This window comes from Taudactylus pleione, unplaced genomic scaffold (assembly GCF_031769625.1).
Source record: "Taudactylus pleione unplaced genomic scaffold, aTauple2 ptg000395l, whole genome shotgun sequence".
Classification (NCBI taxonomy): domain Eukaryota; kingdom Metazoa; phylum Chordata; class Amphibia; order Anura; family Myobatrachidae; genus Taudactylus; species Taudactylus pleione.
The window spans coordinates 3,318,674-3,340,475 of NW_028284796.1; the positions used below are offsets into that span (position 1 = coordinate 3,318,674).

Consider the following 21,802-nt stretch of genomic DNA (forward strand, 5'->3'; position numbering starts at 1 on the left):
AATATAGCATTCTATCCAACAGCACACCTGAGTACTATGGAATATAGCGTTCTATCCAACAGCACACCTGAGTACTATGGAATATAGCGTTCTATCCAACAGCACATCTGAGTACTATGGAATACAGCATTCTATCCAACAGCACACCTGAGTAGTATGGAATATAGCATTCTATCCATCAGCACACCTGAGTACTATGGAATATAGCATTATATCCAACAGCACACCTGAGTACTATGGAATATAGCATTATATCCAACAGCACACCTGAGTACTATGGAATATAGCATTATATCCAACAGCACACCTGAGTACTATGGAATATAGCGTTCTATCCAACAGCACACCTGAGTACTATGGAATATAGCGTTCTATCCAACAGCACACCTGAGTACTATGGAATATAGCATTCTATCCAACAGCACACTTGAGTACTATGGAATATAGCGTTCTATCCAACAGCACACCTGAGTACTATGGAATATAGCGTTCTATCCAACAGCACACCTGAGGACTATAGAATATAGATTTCTATCCAACAGCACACCTGAGTACTATGGAATATAGCGTTCTATCCATCAGCACACCTGAGTACTATGGAATATAGCATTCTATCCAACAGCACACCTAAGTACTATGGAATATAGCATTCTATCCAACAGCACACCTGAGTACTATGGAATATAGCGTTCTATCCAACAGCACACCTGAGTACTATGGAATATACAGAGTAAATAACCCTCCTACTACGGACTCATTTTTATTGGTGTATTTACAAGTGTTTAAGTTATTAGTACATACAATAGAATTATGATGAATCAGCAGACACTAATAAAGATATTACATTAAAAGAAAATTAAAACTTGATATTGAACTGTTTGTATATGAAGAACAAAATAAATAAAAAAAATATTTTCAATTATAATGCAGATGTGAGTAAATGTAATATAAAAAAAACATTTAATTTCCAGCCATCTATAGCCTGAAGCAGAGATTATCACAATATGTTTTCATACCCCGAACAAGAATGAGTTTAGGCCCTCATTCAGAGCCGTTCGCTATTTGCGGTCGTTCGTTCAAAAACAAGGGGTGGCTATTCAAATGATCCGTTCACAAATTGCAGTCTGTTCACGCCTCTAAGTCTGAACGAGCGAGCAAAACATACGCTCGTTTATTTGTAAAAAACGCCCCCTGGCCGCTCGGACCATACGTCATGTCCGCTATTTATTAGATTAATCGAGTACATCGACCAGCGTATGAACTGCTCGCTATTCTTGTGGTTGGTGTTTGCTACCACAAATTTGCGAGCAGTTCTGGCTATAAAATAACCCAGTGACGTGGTCAATGACGCTGCTGTATTAATTATGCACACCCATAATACGCCCGTTTTGACCTTTAAGCACGCCTGCGTTCGGATCTCCACTCCCCATTTTCAAGCACCTTCCCCTGTTACCACCCACATACGCCTCATTCTGTCACTCAAAATAGCAGGCACTCGCTATATAGCGTACAAACGATTTTTGGCCGCACTGACTGGTTCGCGCATGCGTACTAAAAACCGTACGCATGCGCAGATGTGCAAACATCGCTCGGAACGAGCCTACTGCCGCTAACGAGCGGCTCTGAATGAGGGCCTTAGTTTTTAATACCAGGAAAACCTAAATGTATTGCAAAATACAGTACTTTTACATACATCTTTATTAAATTCAACTTAAAAGTTAAAGATTGTCAATTCTTAATTACTTATTTACTGCTGCTGTTTATTATTATTATTATTATTATTATTATTATTATTATTAATAATAATAATAATAATAATAATAATAATAATAATATCCTTGAAGCAGGAATCTTTAAAAAAAAAAAAAAACTAGCTACACTGATATCACCACTCACATTTATGTGGTGTCTGATTTCGGTGGTTTCTGATTTATATGTAGATGTGATGAAGATCTCATCTCACATAGGGCCTGATTCAGAGCCGGACGCTATTTGCGCTCGCTCGTTCAGAAAAAAAATAGAGCGCTCGCTCTTTGCTGTCTGATGACGCCTCTATGTCTGAGCGAACAAAATATGCGCTCGCTATTTTGTAAAAACGCCCCCTCGCCGTTCGCATCATACGTCATCTCCGCTATTTATTCGATTAATCGAGTACATCGAAAGGCGTCTGAACTGCTCTCAGTGCTTGTGGTTGGATTTTCCTACCGCAATCATGCGAACAGTTCAGGCTGAGACAACCAAGTGACATGGCCGATGACGCTGCTTTGTTAATTATGCACACCCTTAAAACGCCCGTTTTGACCTTTTGGCACGCCTGCGTTCGGATCTCCACTCCCCGTTTTCAAGCACCTTCCCCTGTTACCACCCACAAACGCCTCATCCTGTCACTCAAATTAGCAGGCACTCGCAATTTTGCGAACACACGATTTCCGACCGCAATGACTGGTTGGCGCATGCGCATTACGACCCATACGCATGCGCAGATGTGCGAACATTGCTCGGAGCGAACGAGCGACCGCTTACGAGCGACTCTGAATCAGGCACATAGTTAGTTGATCTATTTTTCCCAAACTCTATTAGAATGTGAGCATTTGCTCGTATTTCAATGAAACAATATTTTATGAAATTACCAACACCCACAGAATTAATGTAAAAACAAATCAAAACACATCTACTCTCCATCTCTTAACCTCATCAATATCTTCCATAGAAAAATATCTGTGAATATATTAATTCCATTGCAGCGAATGCATTGGAATATTAGGTGACATTTTGTTTTATCTTCCAAATCAATTTAATTAAGGAAACAAATTTACAAAATTACCATTTTCAACATAACGTATGTAAATTCTACAATTTTTCAATATCAGCAGGTCATTTTTTTCTGGCTATTATCATGTTGTTACACAATACTTGCATCAGTATTTCATTAATTAATTTCCATTGTGTATACACATTACCCTAATATTGGTATCTTTGTCACTCTCTGACATTATGGGGTATAATTACTAAAGTGCAGGTTTTTTTTAGAAGTGGAGATGTTGCCCATAGCAACCAATCAGATTCTAGCTATTATCTTCTAGAAGATACTAAATAAATGATAAGTAGAATCTGATTGGTTGTTATGGGCAACATCTTCATTTATAAAAACCTGCACATTAGTAAATATACCCCTACTAGTTAATACAGGTTTGACTTTCACCAATTTTTTTTGTAAAGTATACACGTAATTCTATAATCATAGGTTTGCATGTGCGCATTTTTTATCCACAGGCCATGAATGCCCCTTCCTTCAGGGTAGAGATGAATGAGGATGGCTCAATGCATTTGCATTACTACTCAGACAGGAGAGGTCTATGTCACATTGTTCCAGGTACTGCAATATCATTTACTCTATCTTTCCTCTCAGTGTTCTTGTGTGACAGTGGTATAGTATGATTGCCATTAAAACCATTTGGTGGTATTAAGAAATGTATTTACCTAAAGTAAAAAATTATTTTAATAAACTGGCCGCTAAGTCATCATCTTGCTGCACAGAATAAATCTCACCGGAATGGGGATGGTTTAAATATATCTGCCTTTATTGGCACATCCTTCATCCGAATGGAGAACTGACTGCCACTGATTAGAGTCAGCCCACAGTATGGGGGTCATTAACATGCAGGTAATTTATCTAAAAAAGATTATTTGTATACATGATAATGTCATAGACTGAGCCATAGGTTACTATCTTATTAGTAGAACTAATGAATAAAGTGACATTTGGCTAGTATATATTTTATACTAATTAGCGATGTTCACTGACTCACATGGTTTGTTTTTGGATCTGTATCTCCTTCAAGGTTTTGGATCTGGATTTGGTTTTGCAAACCACCCTCAAGTGTTTTGGTTTTGGTTTTTGGATCTGGATTTTTAAAAATAAAAAATAGATAAAAAGTTTTAAAAACCGCTAAAATCATGTAACTTATGCAATCCAAAACCAGAAATTCGGAATTAAAATCTGAATTCCAAACCGCAAAAAGATCAGAGCCGCGACCCAGATTTACCCGGATCTCCTCAGGAGATTAGAACTGAGACTCGGATTTACCTAGTTTCACGAAATTCAGGTGGATTTGTTGGTGTAAGGGTTAAAAAGATATCTATATTAGTTGCTGCGTCAGAGAACACTTTGTATATTCAACTACCTATAGTAAATATAGAGAAAGAGTGGGCTAAGAGTATGGGCAAGCAACAATGAAAATGATAAAGTTTCAAGGAATAAAATGTAGGTATTGCTGCCCTCAGAGGAGAACATGGACCGTAGTATTGTCAGTTTGCTTCTGATTTCAAAAATCTAATTTGTGTCATCCACAAGATCTCCAAGACCTGGACTCCACCAGGAGTTGAAAGTGTAATGAGAGGGTTATGGGTTAGGGTTGCACAAATGCATATTGTGGTGTGTGCAACTGAGGTCTGAGGTGCATTGTGAATTCTGTGCAAGTTGGCTTGCAATGTTTATGTGTGTAATGATGAGGGGCAATGGGTGGAGGTTTATACATTTGGGGTCAAAGTAGTTGAGTAGTAAGTGCATATTGGCTGACAATGGGGGTGTGGTCTGTGCTAGGGGAGGGGTTTGTAAAGAAAAACGCTCACCGTATTTGTGGGTCTGTATAAAGTTGCAGGCTCCAAAATGTTCAATGAGGTGGTCATGGTGACGGACACAGTAAAGTTAGGACAGTAGCGGTGGGATCCCAAAGCTCCTAACTGAGCTGGCCTTATTTTTCATAAATCCAGTCTTGTGTATAGTAACCCCATGACATTGAATGCTACAAACAAAGCTGACAAGGATTTTCTAAGGAAGAAATGTACATACACAACTCTGTCTGTTTTCAATTTTATAGGCATTATGGCAGCAGTAGCAATGGATTTTTTCAAAACTGAAATTTCTATGGAAATAATCAGTGAATCGAATGAAGAAGAGAGAACGGGGAAGAAAGAACATATTGTCTTCCTTGTCACTCAGAAACCGATAGTGCCACCGAAATCCTCCAATAAACAGACTTCCCAGCAAAATAACAAACAGGTGTGCTCATTACATCTTTGGTGTTTCATTGTTGTGTGTTCTTCCTAACGAGAGAGGCCCAGAGGGATCAGAATGTGGACCTTCCTGGCTTTGATAAATAAAAATCACAGCTTATCACTACTAGACAGAGCTCATTTATTAAGTTCCATTGTCTATTTAATGGACATTGTGACAGTGGCCTGAAATATACGTATGCTATATAAGTGCCTCTATAAAACTTCTGATAGGAAAACATGTTAGTTTGACAAAAGCTGAGGAGCTGCAGGTAGCAGGCAAACATTGTAACATATATCACAACAGGTGCTCCAAAATGATAAGGATTCTTACTGTACTTATGTCCCTTTCTTTTGTATTCACATTGCTGGGCAACAACACACCCAAATATAACTCACATTATTAACGTTCTACAATATACAGTAACAATTAAGTCACTATATAGATACATAGAATACACTATACTGAAAAACTGAAAATGCAATTGCATAAAACTAATATAAATAAATGGAAGAGTAAAGTATTATTACATTTTCGAAAATACAGATATAATCCATATAATTTTCATCTGTGTGCTTGGGAGGTGACATAGGGAAAGGCCTAGGCAGGAGGTGCGGGAGGCATGACAATGCGAATAGCATCATTGATAACATCTATTTTCCCTGCAGCCCCTCCCCCCAATTTTGGTCCCATTATACCATTGCACCAAACTTTGACCATACTAGATGGGCAGTTTTATATTTTCAACATCATTGTATAGCTTACCTCAGAGAGAATATGAAATATCTCTATCTCCATGATGGTTTAGATACCAAGGTACAGCCCAGGAAGATGGCAGGCTGCAGATGAGTACTCCAGTTACGTAAGTGAGGAAGTGAGACAGGGTACATAGGATAGACAAGGGGAAGAGACCAGGTGTGGGCTGGAGATGTATATGATAGTCGCTGTCACTTATATCTTGTGAGATGAACTAAATATGAATAATCACCGTTAAATTCTAAGACCACCATTAAAGTATCCATGAGCAGCAATACAATACAACATTCCCGCTGTGCTGCAGTCCTCAAGGAGAAACAAAAAGGTTATTATTTCTGTGCTTCTATTTATTCAATTACTAGCCTAAGTACCCTGTATTGCCCAGGTTTAAATCGTCATGTTATTAACTTTTATTATGTAATGTCATCTAAATCCATTAAGTGTAAGGCCCAGAACAGGCTGCCTGGATCACAGTTCTGCCTGGTGCACTCCGCCCTGAGATCCAACCGGGACCCCAACCACTCCCATTAGGCATCCCAGACCAATTGCAACCCCTCTGTGAAGTTTCCATCCATATCCATCCAGTGGAAGGCCCAGAACAGACTCCCTGGGTCAAAGTGCTGCCCAGCATACACCAACGGGATATCTGACCGGGATCCTGACCCCCCCCCCCCTAAAACTTGGCCAAGATCCAACTGGACCACCTCACGTTGGTTTCATTCCAATCGGTGCAGGGGTGTCCGAATGCATAACCAATTAATTTTATATATAAGATATATATGAGGGGGTATCATAGGGGGGATGAGGCAAAATGTCATAGCAACACCTGTCATCTTCCACAGCGGATGCTTGGCCGGAATGCATGGGTGCATTGTTGGCTAGGAAATGGATGCCTTTGCTGATCATACCATGGTGTTTTTCTTCCATGGCATCTCGCAATTTCTGCAGAAAGGTGCAGTATTAAGTGCTGGTGATGGTCTGACGCTTCGGAAGGTAATCAGTTAGGATTACGACGCAACAGTCCCAAAAAATGGACAGTATGACCTTCCATGCTGAATTCTGCACCATGTCTTTTCTTCATCCTGCCCCAACAGAGTCAACATCCACTGCAATCTGTCACACGTCACAATCGATGTCAGGATATCGGGGTAGCCTCTTCAACATTTGAACGGTATTCTTGCACGATTCAACTCATCGTCGCATCTGCTCTTCTGTGAGATTTCTGCAGTGGCGGGCTGGGCCGGGGGGCAGGGTGCCATGTGCCCCCCGGGCCGCAGCATCATGCGGGCCGCGGGCCGCGGTGCAGACTGTGTCACTGTGACACAGACTGCACCGTGTATGTAGCACTGACCGGACAGAGTTCGGTCAGCGCTACACAGCACAAACACACAGCCGCCGGAGCCGGCAGCTGTGTGTTGCTTTAGCAGCTGATGAGAGTCAGACAGACTCTCATTGGCTGCTGCTCCCACTGCCAGAGCCGGACATTTTCCGGCTCCCACAGTGGGTAATGGGAGTGACGCTTCACTCCCATGACGCGTCACTCCCATAATGCAAAGCGGCGGACGGAGGAGCTGATCTCGGCGGCGGGACCAGGAGCAGGAGCGGGTGTCAGGTAGGTGTTTTTTTTTTCATTTTTTTATTATGTCTCTGCTGCGGGGGGGGAGGACTACTGGGAGCACTACAAGGGGGGGACTACTGGGAGCACTACAAGGGGGGGACTACTGGGAGCACTACAAGGGGGGGGACTACTGGGAGCATTACAAGGGGGGGGACTCCACTATTTAAGGGGCACTGCATAAGGGTTACCACTACTGGGGGCACTATTTAAGGGGCTTACTACTGGGGGCACAAGGGGCACTGCATAGGGGGGATCACTACTGGGGGCACTACTCGAGGCCTGCATAAGGGTGTCCTCCTGTGGCACAGGGTGGCATTGCATATGGGCACTACGACAGGGGGCTGCCCCTAATCTTTATTTTTACCTTACATTAATCCCATATGGACCCGCCTCCTCCCTAGAACACTTGAGGGGGGGCGCCGTAGCACGCACGTTCTTTCGGGCACCCTGGCTACACGCTACTCCTCTGCCAGGGCCGCCTGCATGCATTTGCCCCCCAAGCTAAAAGTTGCCAGCCAGCCCCTGGATTTCTGGGTACTCACCTGGCATACACGTGATGCATTTTCAGTTCCTTTGTCACAATAAGCTGAACCCGTTCGAATGAGATGCAGAGTGAAGCCGAAAGTTTGCGTAAAGTTAACCTTCTGTAATTTTGCAACATCTCCACAGCTTTGGTAATGTTGATGTCTGTAACCATGGTGCATGGTCTCCTAGAACACGCTTCGTCAGTCACTCACATATTACCCTCTTTGAAGTGCTTCCACCACCGAAATACTACAGCATGGCTAATTGTTCCTCTATCGTATGCTTGCCGTAACATTTCATGAGTTTAATCTCCGCTTTTTCCAAGTTTAACATAAAATTAATTCACACATCTCTGACGTAATCTCACAGACACGTCTTCCTCATGCTGCATGATGAAACGTACGAAGATCTTCCACTCGCTGTGACCAAACAAAAAAGACTATGACAGTCCAACCGCAGGTTCAGACACATTGATGAAGCTTCACAATAACAGGCATAGTGTCACCATGTCAGGATGTAGATGGCACCCCAGCATGCGGGGTGCCAACGATCTTAATATCTGCACCAATATCCCGACAGGTCGGGATCCCGGCACCAGTATCCCGACTAACGGCATCCCAAAGGATCGGGATGTTAGGGGACGGTTAGGGTGCGGGGTTAGGGTAAGGCACTAGGGGAAGGGTTATGGTTAGGCACCGGGGAAGGAGGGTTAGGATTAGGGTGCAGGGAGGGGGAGGTTAGGTTTAGGCACTAGGGGGGAGGTTAGGTTTAGGCAATGGGGAGGGAGTGTTAGGTTTAGGGTGCGGGGAGGTTAGGCTTAGGCACTAGGGGGGTAGGTTAGGGTTAGGCACCGGGGAGGGTTAGGGTAAGGGTTAGGGTGAGACTTACGGTTCTTCCCTATGGGTGTTAGGATTCTGGCTGTCGGGATGCCGCTGTCGGTGTTCTGACCCATTCTTTTCAGTCAGCCCTCATATAAATATAGTGTGTATAGCAACCTGCCCCAATTCCGCACGGAAGCAATTTAATCTCGCCAAAGCCCCCCCCCCGCATCTCATGATGACCAATATAGGTTGTGCTTCTCACTCCTGCCCCCTGCATCTCACCGGTGTCACTATAACCCCCACTGCTGCTGCCCTGCAGCTAACTGGGGCCATGCCTTTGGGATGTGCTAGGAAAGGCAGGAGGATCATGGATGAGAGATTTGTATTGCAGCTACCATAGTCACTATCAGCATCATGTCCCCGGGGCTGGAGCACCTGTGCATTCTTCTGCAGCCTCAATGCGCACCCCTCCCCAGCTGCGGAACATGGCGATGAGCAATGTCCTTTTTGCACAATGTATCCTGTATTTCCTGGGCTTCCTGTTGAGCTTTCATGCCGTAGTGCCCCTGTCGAAGAACAGCGCTGGCTTCCATGGAAGGTGCCTCCTGTTCATTGTGTGGCAGAGCGGGAACATCACACTGGAGAGGGAGCAATTCACAGTGGTGGCCGGAGGCCACCTGCAGGTTCAGTGTAGGGATGGACATAGGAATTCGATGGTTACTAACCATCAATGTTTTTGTTCCGATGGTAGTATTTTTACTATTTGATATAGGCGATCCAAAGTTTGCCACCATCAAATGGAGATCATTTGATGGTGTTCCGATGGTTGTTTTTTTTTTTCATTCCTGATAACTATACCTTCCCTGGCTTCTTCCTGGATACTGTGTCTGCATTAGGGTATCTTTATGAGTTCGTTGAAGGCTGTCTCTCACTCCCTGTCTGCCTCAGATGTGACCCTGCTCAGTCCCTGACTCCATCCCCACCCTAGGCTGCTGCTATGCAACAAGGCACATTGCTATTTTTGATTGGCTCTCACTGTCTCAGAGAGCCAATCACAGTGCAGCTCCCTGCACTGCAGCAGCAGCAGAAGTCAGTCACTCACACAGCACAACAGTTTTTACTGTTACTTGCTTCATGGCATGCTTCAGTTTCAGATGCTCTCTTGCTGTTTCAGCACCCTGACCAGCTCCTATACAGCAGCTTGGGGCAAGATTTATTCTGTGACTTGCTTCACTATAAACGTCACTGCTCGGCTCCCTTTTGTCAGAGATTAATGGTTCATACACCTAAACCTTCCTTGACCAATGCTGTATAGAATAGTGAAAATCCATCCAATGGTTCAAGAGATTAGTCCGAATTAACAGAAAGACCCCTAAACCAAGGAATTCTATATATATATATATATATATATATATATATAGTACATGGCATACTGTAGATCAACAGTGTCAGCACTAAAACACACATGATCCTTCAAGCCCATCAACCAGTATAGAGCAGGTATGACAATTAGTAAAGAGCATCTTTGGGACTTAGTTAGTCTAGTCGGCTATAAATAGGCTAGTCTCCAGCAGGTACAGAGGACAGCACTGCGCATAGTAAGTAACCCAGTACGTGTTTTGCCTGCACAATGCAGGCAACTTCTTGGGATATCAACTAGAGCAGGTTTATTGTTACTGGCAAGGAGGCCAATGGCTATTATTATTCAGTGCGTCTGTTCAGCCAGTATCCAGAAAACATACAGATTGGACACAACTAATTTTTCATCAGAAGCCTACTAAGATATGAGTGAGAACAAAAAAAACAATCTATGTGACTTTAATATATGGTTACTCCTGGGAATAGATAGCTGTGACCACATTCATTAAAATACATTATCTGTCAATGAGGTTTCAGTCTACCATTTCATTGCTGCCCCTGGTTTAAATAGAGGAAAGAGACAATCAATAAATGACTACCTTCCCCCAATGAGCAAATTATGCAGCCAAGTAATGTAAAGATAGCAGAGAGGGTAGATTAACCTGACACACACGGTTATCTATTAAACAGATTTACAATAGAACAATAAGAAGTGTACAAATGAGATGAATTAATCTCATTCTGTGAAGGGAATGCAGGGGGGAAACAATGAAAGTCAGTCCTCTTGCTACACATCTCAGAGCCTGCCCATGGTTCTGGAGATGTGATTTGGAAGGTTGAGCCATCTGTCACTGCGTTTCACAGACTAGGGGAGGTGACCGATTCCTCCTGCGGGAAGAATGTAAGTGTATTCCTGTGTCATCCTATCTGTGTATACCACATCTAACAATTTCAGTCATGGTGCATTCCCTAGGAACATACATGTGTAGATCAGTACTGTATGTTACAGAAATAGCAGCTGAGTATACACTATTAAGGATATCCTTGGTGCAAAAGAGTGCACACTAGGAAAACCCCAGAATTACTATATAAAATCCATATTCAATGATGAATCACTTGAGACATTTTCAATAAGTCTATTACCACAGCCGCGGCCTTGGTAGGCAGTTACTGTATATGCATGTTGGGAGGGCTGGCGGCCCACATTTGTAGAATTGCACTTGTCCGAGGGGCAAATGGCACCCTGCCCCCTGGCCCAGTCTGCCCCTGTCTATAGCGATACAGAACTGATAATTGTAGTGATATGGCCATAGGAACTCAATGTTTAATTTCGCTCCACAGACCATTGAGAATGCTGTAAACAAGATTAGAGACCGAGCAAACCAGGTGTCTGTCTGTCCTGTAAAGAAGAAGAATCATTGGGGGACCATACGAGGCATTGTTCAATTTGGAAGAGGTATTGCCTTCACATAATACTACATACTGATACTTGCATCTACTTCTATACATATTTTCATGGAAACAGATTACTAAACTTAATTAACTAGAGTGTCTTCAAATAAGAGCATATTGTGATAGTTTTTATTATTATTTATTTTATTTAAGTCACCTAAACTCAGTGTAACCAGACATCTTGTTTTTGAGGAAATTCTGCCTCTCAGGTGCCTACTGACAATGTGATTCTGTGATGTCACTGATCTATATTTCTGCTATTTTGATCTCTGTATAGCTCATTTGTATTTCACTTGTGTAGATTCTGTCCTACTGGCTAACACGAATCACACTATACCTACAATTACCCTTGGGCAGAAATCCTATAACACAATATTTTTTGATCTACTGGCAAAAAGACCGTTTAATGTGGTTCAGTTTTGAAAAGTGTGAAAATATTTCTACATATGAAAGTTAATAGAAATAATAGGAGTTTTGTTACAGGTAAAATGCTGAGAGGATTCATTCCAGTGTACCCGAAGACTCTCTGGATTGATGTTAAAACATTTTGTAATGGGCTTCCCTTTCATATAGTATTTGATGAAGAGGTAAGAGACTATCAGGTGATGGAGTATGTTAAACCTTGTTACTATTGTACATATTTAGCAAAAATGTACATGATTTTTGCTTGCTCAATTTGGTGGACTTCGGGTTTTATTTAAAGAAGGGTGCAAATATGCACTTGGGGAAACCATATAATTTCAGGGGTGCATATCATACTTCAGGGGATGTGGTTAGTGGGCAGAATGGAGAAGGGTGGCCTGCCCTAACGGGAGTGCAAGATTTATGGTCTACCGGACATTCCCAGAGTGTAGGCAAGTATCGTGCAAATGCAAAATGTTTGCATTCATGAAATATTGGATGCTTTTGCATGAAACACACAAATATTTAGCAGCTTTATTCTGACATTGCAAGTTAGAGCTAAACCAGGATGTTCACCCCCTGCCCCAACTGTTAGTCCACACAATTTACATTTTCCCCTACCACCATGATTCTACAGCTTTTAGCTGGATTTACATCTAATACTAACTGGCCTATTTAGCAATCATTATTTTCCAGGATTTCCCCTGAAAACACCAATTTCCGGGGGGTAGCCGCAATAACAAGTATCCTTCGAATGTATCTACAGGGGACTGCAGCAGATATCGAATGCAAATGTAGCCCCCGTTTTGACTGCAAATGTAGCCTCCATAGAAACCTATGGGAGCTGCTTTCTTGACAAATTTGCCAAGCTATGGAATGCAATGCAGTCCGAAGCTTTTCCTTGGTAGCTAACTCACCTGAAGATGGTAAGCCATTGTAACCTATAGGCTACAGATTGCAAAAGTACTGGGAGAGGGCTCTGTAGGTTCCCTCCCCGGCACTCACCACTCGCAGATGCACTTGCAGAAGACCGCACATGCGAGAAAAGTAATCGCTGATGAGATCACTTTACTATTACAGATCACAGGGGCGGCCTCCTATCTTGAGCCTCTCTCCCTGCATGTGTTCTTTAATATATGCTGGCAGTAGATAATTTCTTATTGCCGCGAATAGTGGTGACAAGAAATTATAAATATCTGGTCAAAACCTGGATAATTAGTAGATAGACCCATAAATGAGGCCCCCATGTTTGGACAATTGTTATAAAGAATAACAAGCAAAAACATTTGGAGATCCAAGTCTTGATATTTAAGGGGGAGATTTATCAAGTGTAGGTTTTGCCCATAGCAACCAATGAGATTCCAGCTATCATTTATCCAGTTCTAGTACAGTCTAGGATAGCTATGGTCAGATTGGTTACTATGGGAAGACCTCTACACATGTCCTCTATAGATGGATTAAAAAATCTCCCGCTTAGTAAGTCTTGGTGAGTGGTATTTTCATGTAAAATAATGAGAGCCCCATGTCAACTTTAAAAGAGCAATAACGTAGACAGATCTGGTGTTATTTCCTTCTACATAAATTAAGTTGCTTTTTGATTTGACCATTTTCAGCTGAGAGTGAATCAGGCTGGTGTGAGCATACAGAAGATTGTGCCAGGCCTGCAGACTATGGGCATACGGCTGGATCAGTACTTCAGCACTGTCCACCCGGAGGTCACACTGACCATATCCAACGTCAGAAAGTTCATCAACAGCCAATTTGTATTTAGGACAAAAAGGGAGATGATGCCAGAGTCTTGGAAACAGCGCCCAATGCTGGAACTGAGAGGTATTTGTATTATTAATTTAAATAACACTAATAATAGCTATCAAAATAGCAATCTAACTCTGTTACATTCCCAGAGAAATATAAACATCTATCCAAATGACACTAGGGCTGGCAATGTCCATTAATGTATGGAAGACAATTGTTAATACATGTTTTTAATTAATTTTAACATTACATTTCTGAGAATGTCTGATGCAGATGGTGCAGCAGGTAATGATGTATTTATCTTCAGGTCAGATGATATGGATGGAATCTCTGAAATCCATGTTATACTTGTGCTCTCCCCTCTTGCGGAACTTGCATGAGCTGGAGGAGAGGCAGATGCACATCTCTGACATAGCCCCACACGATGTCACTCGGGACCTAATCCTGCTGAATCAGCAACGATTGGCTGAGATGGAGCTATCCAATCAGCTGGAGAGGAAGAAGGAAGAACTGAGAATTCTGTCCAAGCACTTAGAGGAAGAGAAAAAGAAGACTGAAGCTCTCCTCTACGCCATGCTCCCAAAGCACGTGGCCAACCAGCTGAAGGAGGGCAAAAGGGTAGAAGCAGGTAAATATATCTGGTATATACTGTATACGGTCTTTCAAATATCTCCCACAGTTTTATATCCAGCATATATAAGTAGCCAAAATATGACTATCACCCCCAATTCATACAACTTCTTCTTCAAAAACAAGATTGAGATGAAGAGATAATTAACTGTAAGGTGCTTTGATTTATTTGAAGAATGTGGTTAAATATTCATATATAGAGTCATAAAATTTTATTAGAACTGGTGCATCAAGGAGACCATAAATCCATTTACTATGCATGCATAAAATATTCCTCCTTCTAAGCTAAGTGTCGGGATTCCATCTCATTGTACCTTTCATTTAGTGATAACCAGCCAAGGCTAGAGCGCTGCTGCTGGGTGCGTATTAGAAGTATGTCATTTTATTTTAAGTTTAGTTTAATAAAATAAATTATAATCAAAGATATGGCAGTAATCATCATCTTCACCGTACCATTACTATAGCTGCATCTATATGCTAAGGGCTTCATTCAGCGCCTGGTAACGTATGTCAGATCTTTCTGTCTCAGTAAGTGCAGAATGATGTGTGTACTGTATGTTTAGTCCTATACACTTCCAACTACAATCTCAGCAATATGTCTGCATTCGCTGTATGAACGCATGTAATTATACCTAAAGATTGTATAGAGATACCTATAAAATAGTATATGCTGCTTGTCAATGTTAGTTATAAATGTGAAAGATGCATTACCCTTACTACACAATGTAATGTAAAGAAATGTCACATACAATAGAGAGAAAAGTATCCTGACAGTGTTATTAATAGATGCAAAAGTCACATTTTGCATTTGAAATGTAATTAAAAAACAAACTTCACATCTATCTTTTACTGCTTTATATATACAATGGGATTCGGCTTTCTAGTGTGATGACATAATATAGCTGCAACCTTATTCAATGAGGTACTATTAGCTGTGGGTTTTCAAACACCCAATGAAAATGTGAGGCTGCTGGTGTCATTATTACTATGCACCTTTACACCAGACCTTCAGCACCCGAAAACGATATACCGGTCCAAAGAGGTGTATCTGGAGATCCATTCAAATGTTGCATCGCTAGTTATGTGGCCCCAACTCAAATTATTCTTGCCTACCCTATTCCACCTCTATAGCAATTCAGGCGCTGTTATTTCTTTTATGAATCTACTCAATAGTGCAATAATGTTATGCGGCTGTTTAACTACAGGCACACCAAGCCTCCAAAAACCTATAGTAAAAAAACAAAATGAAATAGCGATGTGCGTATACGTATTATTCTATATAAGGAAATGTTGGTACTTGCGCAGTATGGCAATGTGTATATTTGCTGTATTTGAAGCCAATAGCCTATGACTTGATGCTGCCACATCCGAGCACTGTATATTGAGTTGCACATACTAAATCTTACAATATGTACAATCCACCATAAATACATAAGGACACAATTTTGCAGCTGTTAAAAAAATTGTGGCCCTATGTGTACAGCTCTGAGTGTAATTGTGTGCATGATATAAAAATAATGTATTTATGATGTTTTGCAGGTGAATTCAAGGAGTGTACAATATTATTTAGTGACGTTGTAACATTTACCAACATTTGCGCTCAATGTGAACCCATCCAGATTGTCTCCATGTTAAATTCTATGTATCTACGCTTTGACAGATTAACAACCGTGCATGATGTCTATAAGGTAATCATTTATACAGAATAATTACATAATGACTTTGGTCTTTAGTTTGAAGATTTTTAGGGGGATTCCTAATGTGTATTACAAAATCGTCTGGATCCATCCAAAACAATAACTTATTTGTGCTTTTACAATAAAGTGTTGCTTAATAGAATATCATTTAACTGCAAACTCCATGTTGTATTTGTATTCTTGCCAGGTTACCGCAGTGAGCCTCCATAAAATTAGTTTTTATATTTCTTATAGAAAAGTTATCCTTCTTATAAATCCAGTCTCTATATATAAGGAAGAGGTTGTGCCATCTCTGTGGTGGAACAAGGAGCATCTTCTGTAGGGTATAAAGCAAAGTGTGGGACAGGAATTAAGACTTTACACAAATTATGTACTCTCACTACTGTAACAATTTAAGACAGCAATAACCACATTACACATATTATCGTCTCTGATTGTTGGGGGTCTGCACATGCACAGGATCCACTCTGCACATGTTTGGGGGCAGAGCGGGTACGTGGTTGGCCTGCGTTTCCGGATACGAGGGACGCTTCGTCCCCGTTTCCTGGGAGTGCCAGGGACTGCGTCTTCCGATGCAGATTTCCTGATCCCTGCTGAGCAGGTACGTTGCCGATGGTCGCGATGGTGATCCGATGCAGCGTCTTCGGATGCAGCACTCAGATCGCAGATGCTGATAGGAGGCATCTTTTTCCTACAGACGCCTCCTGCTACATTAGAATGTTAGTTGGACGGTATTGCACAGCCGTCCATCACTAAAACAGGCTATATGAACAATTCTGTAGACTCTCTTTAAAAAAAAAAAAAAGTAAAATAGAAAAAAAAGAGAATGGCTGGAACAGAGCATGGGCTGCATCACAAAACTCATCAGGAAACACAACACTTCAAGAGGAGAACCCTCAGAGGAGAGAGGGATAGGCATGATGCTATAGAAATATTTAAATATGTTGAAAATATAATAGACTTCAGGAAGTTAATATTGAAAAAACGATTAAATGAAAGAACAGGGATATACTGAAATTGAAGTAAGGAAGTCTGGGCCTGATTCAGAGCTGAATGCTCTGACCAGAGCGCTCGCTCTGAATCAGGGCCCTCCTACCTGTTTTAGGAGAGTCCTCATGGACGCTCGCATAACTGTGGGTTACCACCCACAGCTATAGCGAGCGTCCATGATGATGGTCGCGATGGTCAAGACCATCGCGACCATCGGGCTTGTGACGGAGACCCTGCGATAGTGATAGTGATGTCAGTGGGGCCAGCTTCAGACGGTAGGCGTTCCCATGGGAACGCCTCCGTCTGGCAGCCACGCCCCCGGCACGCCCACCAAAGGGGGCGTGCGGTCAATCAACATCGACAGCACGCCCCCTTTGGTGCGAGACCCGGAGCGACGGAGAGCCCGTCGCTCTCCGGGTCTCGTGCATGCGCACGACGAAGCTCCCTCCGTCGTGCGCATGCGTAGTGGGGCAACATCGACCCGTTTGCGAGCTTCCTTTGCTCGCGAACGGGTCTGAATGACCCCCTCTGACAGGTAACATAAGGAAGAATGTTATTGCAGAAAGGGTGATAGATCCATGGAACAGTCTCCCAGCATTTGGGATGGAAACTCATACTGTAAGAATACAGATAAGGCATATTGCTATTGTTCTTGTTTGCAATTAAATTCTGTTTCTATGCAGTGAGTCATTGGGGTCCGTTAATTATGAAAAGATGCTTGATATAAGTTAGTATTTAGTAGAACATAAATATACATAAAGGATATGTAATGTAAGGTGTTATTATATACAGAGTTACAGTACACTGACTTTCCTTATGGGCAACATATGAATTGGGAATTGCTTCAGTGCCACAGGGTGTACCAGGAATTGCAGTGTGTGTCACTATATGCTTGTTATTTTACAGGTGGAAACTATAGGTGATGCCTACATGGTGGTGGGTGGTGTTCCTGTGCCTGTTTCTACTCACGCTGAAAGAGTTGCAAACTTTGCATTAGGAATGATACTAACAGCAAGAGAAGTAAAGAACCCAGTAACGGGAAATCCCATTCAGGTAAACTAGCCCAATCTACCCCCAAGCATTAAAAGACCCACAGCTGGGAGTAGGGTAGCAGATACCAATGAAAGAATGGTTCATAGTGCTTTCACAGTCATTTACTAAAGATCTTTATGCTATTTTATATACTGTATGTTATATGTATTTCCATTGCATGTACAGATAGTAATTGCTGTGGACATTTTAGTTTTGGCACTCTGTGACATATATCATAATTGAATGAATTTTCTGATTTATGTAATATTCGTTATTAGACAGTTGTAGCTGTCAGTATCATATATTGGTGTAATCTGTTTCCAGTTGTGCTGCGGCTCAGAGAGACATTTTATTTAAAGCTTCAGCAAAGTCAGATTGGTTTGTTTTGCTTTGAAAATATTTACCGAACGTTAAGCATCATGGATACACTGATGGACAAGAATCCAGAGTTATTTAGTAGTAATATCTGTTTAATAATTAAAATAGAAGAAATGTTCCCTCCATGATAGTTAGGTGCCCTAACAGATGCTGGAGAAGCCTTTCTTAAAGGCACCCTGAAAATTGTGGCATGTACTGTGGCCAGGACCAGCGAGGGGGGGAGTACTACTGTAATTAACTGGGCCCAGGCTTGTTGGAGGGGCTCGGCTCTGACAACACCCCCCGCCTCCCCTTTTACCTTTCAGCATCAGCGTGTCCTGGGCTGCAGTGGAGCCGCTGAGCAGCAGTCTCCTCTGCCTGTGTGGGCATGTGGGGGGTGATCACCTTGAAGGGCTCACAGCACCAGCCTGTTCAGCCTGGCACTGTAAATACTTTTAATATCTTTCTGGGGGTGTGCCCACGCATCCCGCAATTAAGACACCCTCCTGAAAAGTAACTGGGCCCATCAAGCTTTCTACAGCCCTGACTGTGGCTCCGTCTCCCTACACCATAACTTAACTCTACTCTTTTTGGGTATAATGTTTTACGTGTTAACTGTTATTATGATACCTCTAACTCTGGTATCCACATATATACACAGCATTTTCTGTTGTTAACAGTCGACAACCTGATTTGTGGGTGCCTATTTATCATTCTTAATGGGCCCGTTACGCATGCTTAAACAAAGTTTGCGCATGTAGCCACAAAGCTTTGGAGTTTGTTTGTGGGAACCAATGCCATCTTCAGATGGCATTGGTTCCTGGAGCCTTGCTACTTCCTGTGGGAAGGAGGTCCCGGGTTGCGTAGAGGGATCTGAGCCGATCTCTCTGCCACCTCCCCACTTGTGCCCTGAGGTCGTGCACAGTTGGCCTGCTCAGGAATGATAAGTATCACTACTATTGAAGTAGCAGTGTTAGGGATCGCAGGGACAGCTGCTGTTAGGAGCAGCTGTCCCAACTCCTGAGCAATAATAAATTGCTCCAGTGGGTAAGTATCTGTATTCCGGATGATGCCTTTCTGACAGGACATACATAACATGTGCAGCTCACCCTATGTAGGTGACAGATCCAAAGGGTTATCGACTGACCTTTGGGCCTTGGTGTAGCGTACACACTAAACACTTCTCCTGCCAAGCACCCAATATCTGACAGGTCGGCCCCAGAATTGTATAGTGTGTACCCAGCTATAGTATCTAAGCCTTGAAAGTTGATACAGGCAATTCCTACAGGTGTCCTCCCAACTTCTGTTGATTACTTGATTACAAACCCCCTGTATGAAAGCAGTGTTGGAACAGACTGTTATTATCCCATCTGAAGCATTATTTGGACAACATTGCACTGCAGGAAGTATCATATTGCTATCATAATGGTATGAAAAAGTACATTTACAAAGGAAGGCAGGAAATACCATTATAACCCTTAAAGTGTAGGTCTTTCCTTTAAAGAAATTGCAAAGAAAGCCAAGGAGTCAGTGAGTACAGTTTCCTACACCGTCAAGAGGCACTTGGAAACTGGATGAAACTCTGACGGGAAGAGGTTTGGCAATGATAGGTGGCTTACAAGACAAAAGTTTTAAGCAAAGCTTAACACTGGTCAAAGTAAACAAGTCTCTATATCAACTGTGAAGAGAAGACTTTGAGCTGCAGATTTGACAGGACGAGTGGCAGTAAGAAAACCATTGCTACAGTATTATGAGAAAGATGCTTGCCTGGGCCATGAAGCACCGCCAGCGGACTACTTAAGGGAATCGGTTAGCATGTCGACGGTCAAAATGTCGACAGTACATGGACAGTTATTATGTCAACATTCTTGAACTGTTGACAGCTAGCATGTCAACATCTGCAAAAAGTTGACATGCTGACAATGCCAACATCGGAAATGTCGACAAGTGAAATGCCAACATTTGTAAAATGCCAACATTAGGTTTAGGGTTAGTATTAAGGTTATGGACAAGGAAATACTAACCAACGCAACTGCAGTTTTGTGACATTTCCTGCAACAGCTACAGTATATTAGCCACTTCTGCCTAGTTAGGATTGGGCTGAAGGTTAGGTTTGGGGTACTAACCTCTGCAAGCACCAAAATAGCTGCATCGCCGCATCACCGATTGTCAACATTGTTAGCATGTCAACATTTCATTGGTGTTGACATGGTCATTGTTGAAATATTGAATATATCGACATTTTACATATCGACGTTATGAATATGTTGATATTGTCATGAATGTTAATTTTGTAAGCATTGACAAAACATACGGGACCCCTACTGAAGACTGAGTGAAGGTCTTATGGACCGATGAGTCAAAATGTAAAATCATTGGTTCACAACATCTATGCTGAGCATTTCACAGTATACTGTATTTCTAATTTGTCTTATTGTTTTTATAGAAAGTAAACTAGTTTCATTTGTGAACCAAAAGGGCTACCACAGCATTTTCCAGTGCCATTCAATACCCTCTGATCTACGGCAATTTGGCCATTCATCCTACACTCCACACCCTGCACTCATATATACTCACCTCTCCAGAGTCCTGCGTCGGGTACGGCGAACATTTTCGCTAAAATTTGTGCATGTGTAGTAGAGAAGTCACAGAGTACCTACCGCCGGCATCATGTTCCCGGAGACCTGCAGAGTGCTGGGAGTTTACTGTGCTGCGTGAGGGGGAGGGGGGGGGGGTGCAGAGAGTGCCTGCGGACCCCCTCCTCTCTTTAAACCACCAGTGTATGTTTGCATGTACACATATACAGTATATATATATATATATATATATATAGGTTGTAAGTGTATTAGGTGATGAATACTGATGTATATTAATGCAATAATTAAGTGTGTAATTCAACCAACAAAACATAATACACAAGGTGTCTATAGATGAAAAAATATATAATCACAATTTAATAATAAAATAAACACACAGAACATAGATATAAATAGATACTGCTTAAATAAGCACGAAGTGTTCTGATAAATTATCCACAATGTGCAAAAAGTGCTTATAAATATTCTAAAAATACTACACACAATTCAGCCATTTAAAAATGATTTAAAAAGCGAGTAAAATTCATATATTTATATATTTAAAAAAACAGTATCACAGAGGAATCAATAAATAAAAACAAGTATAAAAAACTCATTAAAAAGTTCCAAACTTGTTCTTTAAAATTAGGAAGTTAGAGTGAAAATGCAAAGCTTATCTGTAATAGTTCATTTCAGGCAATGGCATCCATCCCAACGCGTTTCATCCACTTGGGGACTTCATGAAGTTAAATTTATTAAGTTATTATTAAATTGTG

General features: G+C 41.8%; 1 protein-coding gene across 3 annotated transcripts in view; it reads left to right on the forward strand.

Moving 5' to 3' along the window:
- Nucleotides 1-21,802, forward strand: part of LOC148506797 (putative guanylate cyclase soluble subunit beta-2) — a 72,298-nt gene that overhangs the window by 24,688 nt on the left and 25,808 nt on the right. For 2 of the 3 annotated variants that reach the window (XM_088446278.1, XM_088446279.1), the window contains exons 2-9: nucleotides 3,274-3,373; nucleotides 4,881-5,062; nucleotides 11,477-11,591; nucleotides 12,071-12,174; nucleotides 13,603-13,819; nucleotides 14,052-14,372; nucleotides 15,914-16,062; nucleotides 17,968-18,114. In XM_088446278.1, coding sequence (XP_088302404.1) covers nucleotides 3,274-3,373; nucleotides 4,881-5,062; nucleotides 11,477-11,591; nucleotides 12,071-12,174; nucleotides 13,603-13,819; nucleotides 14,052-14,372; nucleotides 15,914-16,062; nucleotides 17,968-18,114 — 1,335 coding nt within the window. Of the gene's footprint in view, nucleotides 1-3,273; nucleotides 3,374-4,880; nucleotides 5,065-11,448; nucleotides 11,592-12,070; nucleotides 12,175-13,602; nucleotides 13,820-14,051; nucleotides 14,373-15,913; nucleotides 16,063-17,967; nucleotides 18,115-21,802 lie in introns of all 3 variants that reach the window. The other variant, XM_088446280.1, reaches the window with a different exon arrangement.